This window comes from Vigna unguiculata, chromosome 11 (assembly GCF_037176805.1).
Source record: "Vigna unguiculata cultivar grain cowpea cultivar isolate G323 ecotype 2 chromosome 11, ASM3717680v1, whole genome shotgun sequence".
Taxonomy (NCBI): domain Eukaryota; kingdom Viridiplantae; phylum Streptophyta; class Magnoliopsida; order Fabales; family Fabaceae; genus Vigna; species Vigna unguiculata.
This window is the reverse complement of record NC_140802.1, coordinates 1,746,886-1,755,658: the sequence shown is the minus strand read 5'-3', so window position 1 is coordinate 1,755,658 and position 8,773 is coordinate 1,746,886. Positions and strand designations below refer to the sequence as shown.

The following is an 8,773-nucleotide window of genomic DNA, read 5'->3' as shown; positions in this document are numbered from 1 at the left end:
AAAGACAATTGTTACTTTCCTTGTTCACCTACATCTATCTATGCACAACCTATTTTACGCTTTTAAGAAAAGTGACAATTGTTGAAAAGAAAGAAAATAAATAAGCAAAATAAAATATCTAAAAATAATATTTTTAAGTAACTTTATCTTTCTTTCTATAAATAACTCTGTCCATTTATATCTTCAAAGCATTTGGATTTGGTAAGTTAATCTTTGTTTAAGCAAAAATAAAATTTGTTTTATCCTCCTTAAACACCTTTTAATATAAGTTACATGTGTTGTTTAAAAATTTAAACTAGTTTCCCAAAGAATTTTTGTATATTAGCTTTAATAAGTTAAAAACAAAGAGTACTAGTGTCGTAAGTTTCGAATAACATTTGAGCGATATTTAACTTGATTGATTTGTTAAAAATTGAATATATATCACATTAGTTTTTTAGATTGTGTATTATTTATCTTATTTTTTTAGTTGTATTTGATCTTTTAAGATAACATTGAATTGTGATTTATTTATTTTTTAATTGTGTTTTAAAATACAATGATACATTATTGTTTGTTTTCATCATTTACTCATAAATCAGATTTTGAGTTTAACTCTTTCTTTATAATTCAAAACTACAAAAGACAGATTTTATTGCTTGCAAAAAAAAAAAAGTCTTGTATTATTCTCCAACTATATTTAGATTTTTTCTTTGAGAATTTACATTTTATTAAATGCATTGAATACTTAATACAGTATCAAAGGCCTTGTATGTATATTTTATCATATTTTCTAATCAATCAATGGTATAAACTTTTTTACTAAAGGCATGGTGACATTGATGGAAGAAAAATAATAATGAAATTAAAGAGATTAAGCATAAATATATTTAAAAAAATGAGTTTACTAAATAATACTTTGCTGGTTTAATCTGTTAGATATTTTGCATACATTCCTCAAACACAAAAACAGCAAAAAATACCAGAAAATTTATCAGTATTTGAAATTTTGTTAGGGACAAAAAGGAAAAAAAACATAAGATATGGTGCAACTAATGTTACATTGCTTAAACTTTTTCAGAGGCAGTAAAAAAATAATACAGGTAACAAAATTCATATGAACCAGAAAGAAAAAGTGACTATGATTGGAACCATTTCCTAACCTGTTTTGAAGGTTTTTTCTCTCCATTCTCTTGGGAACTCTTGTGTGAGAATTTGGATCTATATTGTTCTATTAGCATGTCAAGCTTGTCTACTACGTCCTTCCCTACTGAACCTTTATTCTTCTTAGGCCGTTTCTTCGAAACCATTTTCTGCCCTGCTTCTTGTTCTTGATTCTGCATCTTTCTTTTTCTAAAACCAGTATCATCATCTTTGTTTCCTGATTTTCTTCTGTTAGGGGCAGTGTTTTGATCTTCAGCCGATGCACCACCATTTTTCTGGCCATTTTGGTTATTCTTTGGCTTCATGGACAAGGCTTCTGGATTTTCTTTCAGTGCCCTTTTGTTCTTTTTGTTGCCTTTCTGTCTTTTGGATTTTTCATTTGCCAGTGTATCACCTGATTCACCATTTGTATTCACTACTGTTTCCTTTCCCGGTTCACCATGCTCTCTAGACTTTCGTTTTCTGTCCTGCTTGTGATCTTCTTTGTTGCCAGGTTTGTCATTTTTCATACCATTGTTGTCATCTTGAGGAGCCTGCTGTTGAAATTGTAGCTTTGCGTTCCGAAGTTTAAGTGTTTGAACATTATCAAGAGCAAACTCCACGATTGGTCTATGTTCAGGACCAAATGTTTCTGGTGTCAATGAAAGCAAACTATGAATTAGACAGAAATAAAGTACAAAATAGTATATGATCCTCAGAGATGATGAGAAATGGTATTCACCAGGATTATTGTTGAGAACTCTCAGAGCCACAAGGGCATGCTGATGCTCAGAAAATTCAACAAATGCAACTCCCCTTGAATAGCGTTCTTGAGCTACCTTTCCGTTCTTCTCATTTTTCAAAAACTTTATCTGCATATTGTACGTATATTATTTTGTTAGAATATAACATGACACCCTTAAAGCTTTACAGAAACAATAATTGACAACTTGTAGTTATGATCTACTCAACCAACCTGCCGAATTAATGGTTTTTGCTTGGTAGCTCTGGAGATGACTGCATCAATGCAAAGCTTCTTTAGTTCTTTCTCATGCATTGACTTGGGCAAGTTGTAGATAATGAGCCTAGTTCTTGAAACATGAAAATTTGGAGATTGAAGCTTTGTCTTCTTTTTCCTCTCCAATCTATATGAAATTTCCATGAATAATATTGAGCACAAACACCAACTGAAGAACTTACACTTGAGCAAGAAGATATAGAATTTAAACCACCACATTGGCAAGATCAAATGCAACATAACATGTAAACCAGAATAGTACGAGTAATGATATTTGAAAATGGATTGTGAACCTATGGCTCATTTTGTTCGTTTGTGGATCTATACAACCAAATGGATTGTGCCAAGAAATTATATCTAAGCTTTTCAAGAACCTTTTATTCAACCTTCTGGTGATTTTTCTCAACAAGAACTACTAAACATGAAAAGAAAAATGAAAACAAGTAGAAGACAATACAGGTGTTTTTTTTTTTTTCTCCTAACGTTCACATAGGGTAAAAGCAGCACATATTAGCAAAGGATTATCACAACATTAGGAGAATTCAAAAGAAAACCATAATTCTCCACAACTTAACAAGACCCAATGGTCAATCCCTCAATGGAGAATACAGTAGTCTATTATAACAATGACAGTTGGAGATTAAAAAAGTCACTCAAATGCAGCACACATAATAACTATAACCAAAATGATAGATGTGAGTTAAAATAATAATTCCAAACCACACAATACTCACTCTTGGCGTTTTAACATATCACTGGCTGAAACGCCTTCAGCAGCTGTAGTTCCCTCAACAATAAGTCCCTCCTGTTGCAATTTAGTTGAATGAGAATGTTAATCTTATGCATATCTATCAGCTTCAACAGCCTACTCCACAAAAAGTTACAAAGGAGAAGACAAACCTTTGCCAAGTAAAGATTCCGGTGGTCATTAACCTCATTATTTTTTGCTTTCTCCAGTTCCTTGTCATGTGCCGATTTCTTATCCAAAGCCTTTAAAACTTTCAACGGTCTACCCTTCAGCAAAATACCTGTCCCAGAAGCAGCAATAGCAGCTGAAATTGCAGTATCAGCTGCTTCTACAGTTTTAAACTTTAGAAAACCAGTTCCTCTTGGTCGCCTGCATTGAGTAAAAGGAGACTATGAATAATGCGCTGTGAAATAGACAGAAAAATAACACTGTGACATACTTGGTAACTTGGTGGAGAACAGGAGCAAAGTATTCTACTTCCCCAAACCCAGAAAATCGTTGTTTTACTTCTTCATTATCACATTCAAAGGGAAGATTACTTATAAAAACTGTTCTCTGCAAATCTTCTTCTGTTCCCTTAGGATTTGATAAGTTGTTTATGCTGGAAATGTCAGGCTTAGAAGCACCTGAAACCTTTTCCAAGTCATCAGATACTTTTCCATTTGCATCCTTAACAACTTCATCAGGTCTTGACTCTTTGTTTTCTTTGGACAACATAGAATCGTTGTTTTCAGATGCTCCTTTGCCTGAGGATCCAAGCAAGTTGTTAAGCACCTTTCTTGCAATATCTGCCTCCTCATCAAAATTATCTTCAGGAGGAGCTCCCTCTTCCACCATGGCACTGGAGTGGTTTGTATCATTATCATCTCCTTGGCCAGATCTTTTATCAACAAGCTCCACATCCTCCTCATCGCTATCTTCATCACTCAAGTTTTGTGCTTCTACAGAAATTGCAAAGGATGTATTATTTAAATAGTTCAGATCCAAAATGAATGAGATCTAGAGAAAACATCAAAATAACATAACTTCATTCATTTCAAATATAGAATATAAGAGTGGCTAATGAAAGTACCCTCTTCACAATAAAAATTACCTTTCTCTGAAGCACGAGTATCATTCATATCACTACTAAATATCTTCTTTGGAACAGCCCAATCAACAGCTATGACTCGTTTTGCAAACTTTGATCCATTCAGCTTTTGAATGGCCTGAAAAAGATGAAGCTTATACGCAGGTTATTTCTGAACACAAACAAGTACATAAAATAAAACCTTGGTAAAAGTTCATACATTTTCTGCATCTTGCTTGCAGGTGAATTTTACAAATGCAAAGCCCTTAGACAGACTGCACAGAGGAGAAGATGGGAAAAGAAAAACATTTTAAGAAACCATTACGTATGATAGCATATTGAAACTCTTAATAAATAAAAAGTAGAAAGAACTGACCCTGTGTCTGACTTTTGTGGAATAAATACGTCCCACACATATCCAGCAGATGAAAACATATCTCTTATTTCAGTATCTTTTGCCTGCATTCATGTTTAGTCAGCTAGTCAGAAATCAAGGAATTCAAAAACAATTATTTCAAGTTTTTTAATTCTATGCATCGAACCTTGAAAGGAAGGTTTCTGACAATAAGCTTCCATTTCTGAGTCTTGGAGCCCTGACCCACATACAGCAGAAAGTTAAGAAACAAATATCTCATTCAAGATCTTACATGGTAAACAGGGAAGTCAACTTCACCTACAAGCAATTACAAATCATAGAACAAAAGCACACAACAAAGCACAAACACTATGAAGTCTATATCCCACCACCTAATAGATTATTTGATGAATCTATGAATCTGACAAAGTACAGCCGACAGTTACTAAATGCATTCCAACCATGCTAAAACTGACTTCCAAATGGTGAGCAGGGTACATACATCTCCTACTTCAAAGAACATATTGTCATGAAAATAAATACACACTCAAAAATGGAGACAATAAATAAGAAAATACTTTTCTACACCAACATAAGAAACAGAGACTAAAACCAAACCCAAGTGAAAATCCTATCAAGCCTTTATTAGCAACACGCATCACAAAAATGGAAACAACAAATAAGAAAGTACTTTTCCACACAAACATGGGAAACAGAGACTAAAATCAAACCCAAATAAAAATCCTATCAAACCTAAAGAAGCAGCACACATCACAAATTCCCATTACATAACTTCCTTTATACTAAACCATGCACGACATATTCTCCTGATTAATGGCAGAAAAAAGCTTAAGACTACTAATGAGCACTCAATTTTGCATAAAAAAGAAAACGAGAACTGGTTTTTGACCTACTCAGTTTTTAGAAAATGAAAAACACATTCGATGCATGGAATACAAATTTTAAGACATAAATCAAATTTACGAATACAAACGAAATGGTACAGCTTCTCTCAGCAGGCAGTTATTCATATATATATATATATATATATATATATATATATATATATATATATATATATATATATATATATATATATATATATATATATATCATGTTTTGCTGGAGCTGATGACATTGTAATGACTCTGTTGAGTTCTATGGCAAGTACTTTACCTCTCCACCCAGTTGGCGGGCCCAAATTGTTTCCCCTCTAATCACTTTTTTGTGCAACATTGCAACAGAAACTCGAGCTGATTTTACACTTGTATAAAGTACAGACGATGCATCCATCGTACAGCCATCTTGCATGAGACCTGGTAAATTTCCATAATGAATTCCACAATACCAAGAAATAAAAAAAATAATAATAATAAGTGATATAATGTATTTAATCTTGTTGAACGTTTTTGCTGGAAAGCCACGTCTTTGACAATTTCAGTGGAAGAACAAATTTCAACATCCATATCTGCACTCAATATGATAACATGAGACAAAATACAACTAACATTCGTTCAAAATGTGAAAAGGGTTTTGGCATTAAAACAACAATAATGGTCATTAACCATGCACTTAAAGCAGTACAAGACAGCAGCAAACCTAATTCGACTCAGCTCACACACAAACCACAAAATGACTTTACACCAAGTATAAAGCAGCTAAAATCTTACTTGCAAAGAACAGGCCTGTTTTATTCAATTAAAAGAAAAAAAAAAGTGACGACCTTTTTATATCACTTATAGAATATAACAGACATGTCACAGTATTAGATAAACATAAAAACCTATTTTATCTACATTATATATCATTAGCAGAAAATATCAAAATCCAGTTACCATGTTGCTCAAGATCTTTCTTTGAAAGAGGGTATTTAATGGAACACACAGTGCCAATCTCTCTGGCTTGGCTGTGAACTTCTTCAGCCATATCAGAATCCTTGAGGCCACCAAATATAACAGTTCTAGCAACCCTGTCAAAAGAAAAAATACAAGAAACAGCATTTTAGGAACAAGATAATTCAAACATAAGAAACATCAGTAAGTTGGAATCAGGTAATCCCATTAGTCATTTCCACTTAATCACATCCATGCTAAAATCAGCTTCCTGGATTCTTCTTTTATCTCCATCAAAATTAGCTGATTTAAAAAGGTTGGATTAAGAACAGTTGCAGAGAAAAACAGATAATACCTCTGTTTTTCTGAGCCACCACCATCATCTGCAACATCATTACAAAGAGCTGATTTTTTCGTTTCCATTGGCTTCTTTGAGTTTTTTTGTTTACTTGGGACTTGTACTTCTAGAAAAGAAAAATAAAAAGAAAATATAAGATAAGGTGAAAATTATAAATGAGCAGATTATAAAATAATCATAAAAACAAATTCACAACCTTCCTTCAAAATTGAAACATGCTTCTCTGTTCCAAGTGATGTGCTGTCGTTTACATCATCACCATTTGGTTTTACAAGATCATCTGGTGTTCCAGCTATTACATTACAAAAGAAAGAGGGGAAGAGAAAACAAAGGAATAAGAGGATAAACAAGGTTAAAATAGTTTCCTTGTCTTTTCAAACAACGTGGAATATGAAAATATCACAGCATGCTGAACCATAATTATAGAGTTATCATCAACCTTTATTTGGTTTTGACTTTCGATCCTCCCGGGGAGGACGAGGCATTGCATGCTTAACTCCAATTTTACGGCCTTCAACAGACATACCATTCTTCAGCTCAATAGCACGATTGGCATCTTCCTCAACAGCACTGAGCATGGAAATGATTAATTTTAAACTGGGAAAAGGCAAGTCACACTTGCTCATTCTAATAAAGGTGAGAGAGAAGAGCCATACGTCTCACACAAAAACAGAGATACAAACAAATTATGATTGTGGATTAATTTACCAATAACAACAACACAGCTATACATCAGAGTCAACATCAAAAGAAGACAGGTTTCATATTATTGAAGCACTACGTTACTTGAACATCCAGAATAAAGTTTGACTATTGATATCTTCTTGAGTGATTTTCATAAACCATGATGATTTAAGTTTTATTACCCGGCAGGATCATGGAGTTTTACTGATGAGATACAATAGCAGAAGAGCATATTGCAATCCATGTTTGAGGATATTTTCCAGAAGGGGGAAACTTTCACTCGGGTACTGACTACTGAGTATTCAAATTTATTGATAGCTTCAGTTGAATGAGTTTTTGTCCAAAGCATAAGCATGAAACGATATCAAAAGAACTAGCTAGAACACAATGATATAAGCTAAAGCCTGAAATTCAATATCAAGTCATGACAAAGAGAGCATATTATTTGGACAAACTTTTCAGTGAGAAATTTTGGAAGACAAAAAAAAAAGAATGTCCCCAAGAGTTAAAACTATTTTATACATAAGCTAGTTTGCAGTAGCTCTTTCATTTGACTTCTCTAAAATTTTATTTTTTAACTTGTCCACAAGTTAATTTTCATTTATGAAGAAGTCCGTCTCATTTTTTCTTCTTGTTTTTCTCTCCTAGAAGTTCTTATGAAGAAGCTCGTCCAAACAAATTCAGAGTAGGCTCACAACCGGTAGTGGTAAGACAACCAAAGACACTGATAAAAACAAATTAAACTTTGGAAGTTAAACATAAACTCACAATTGGACATAACCGAAACCCCGATGCTGTGCTGACCCTGTGGATCATTAACCAAAGAAAAAGATGTTAAAAATACAAAGAGAAAAAGTATACACCTCACTTGTGCCTTTAAGTCTCCGCATACATAATTTCCTTTTACCAGTAGAATAGTTGAACATATGCCATGGAGTTTAGAACAATTTTCTCACCCTTTTCAAACAACTAAGCTAGACCCTGTTGACACACATACATAATCTACATGCATAATCTAATATACTTCAGTTATTAAACCATTACCTTTCTGTGTGACCATGAAGCAACGCCTCACAGGTCCAATCTCACTGAACGTCTCCTCCAACTGATTTTACATTTTTTTTTGGGCAAAACATTAAACAGATATATTATCAGAAAAAAAAAACAAAAACAAAAGTAACCAATCAACAAACAAACAAATGAAAGGAGAAGAACCGAGGAAGTAACGAATACCTGAGAATTGGAAAAGGAATAGGGTAAGTTGGAGACGAAAAGTGTGGAGGGGCAATGCTCTTTGCCTCCATTCTCCTTCACTTTGTTCTTCTTTCCCATCTCTCTTCACACCCTCTTTTTCTTTTTCTTCTTCTTCTTCTTCCTTTCTCACCAAAAATTCTAGTATCTGTAAAGGAGGGATTTTGTTTCAGCATTATACACGATTACTGGTTCAATCCAAAACCCAAATGGAAAAATAAATAAAGATTTCGTTGCGGCCACCTGAGGCAGAGAAAGGAGTGCAGAGTTGAGTTGGGTCTGTGTTAGGGGTTGCAATTTGCGTTGTAGCTTTTGAACAAGTAAACCAGGGTTTTG

At 33.6% G+C, this 8,773-nt stretch overlaps 1 protein-coding gene across 1 annotated transcript; it reads right to left on the bottom strand.

The window, feature by feature from the left end:
• Nucleotides 1–959: 959 nt before the first annotated feature.
• Nucleotides 960–8,773, bottom strand: LOC114169740 (RNA-binding (RRM/RBD/RNP motifs) family protein). The gene is made up of 19 exons (XM_028055022.2): nt 8,681–8,773; nt 8,420–8,585; nt 8,231–8,291; nt 7,955–7,991; nt 6,942–7,072; nt 6,699–6,794; nt 6,500–6,608; nt 6,148–6,281; nt 5,489–5,628; nt 4,500–4,550; nt 4,334–4,416; nt 4,178–4,232; nt 3,982–4,096; nt 3,328–3,829; nt 3,041–3,257; nt 2,875–2,945; nt 2,099–2,267; nt 1,865–1,994; nt 960–1,774 (listed from the first exon to the last, which is right to left on the bottom strand). The coding sequence occupies exons 2-19, from the start codon at nt 8,516–8,518 to the stop codon at nt 1,119–1,121; spliced, it is 2,856 nt and encodes a 951-aa protein (XP_027910823.2). The 5' UTR covers nt 8,519–8,585; nt 8,681–8,773; the 3' UTR covers nt 960–1,118.

Coding starts and splice junctions, on each gene's coding strand:
- LOC114169740 (XM_028055022.2), bottom strand. CDS start 8,518: ATGGGAAAGAAGAACAAAGTGAAGGAGAATGGAGGCAAAGAGCATTGC. Junction 4,551..5,488: donor CCCGCCAACTGGGTGGAGAG/GTAAAGTACTTG, acceptor TATGTGGGTCAG/GGCTCCAAGACTCAGAAATG. Junction 4,097..4,177: donor GCAAGCAAGATGCAGAAAAT/GTATGAACTTTT, acceptor CATCTTTTTCAG/GCCATTCAAAAGCTGAATGG.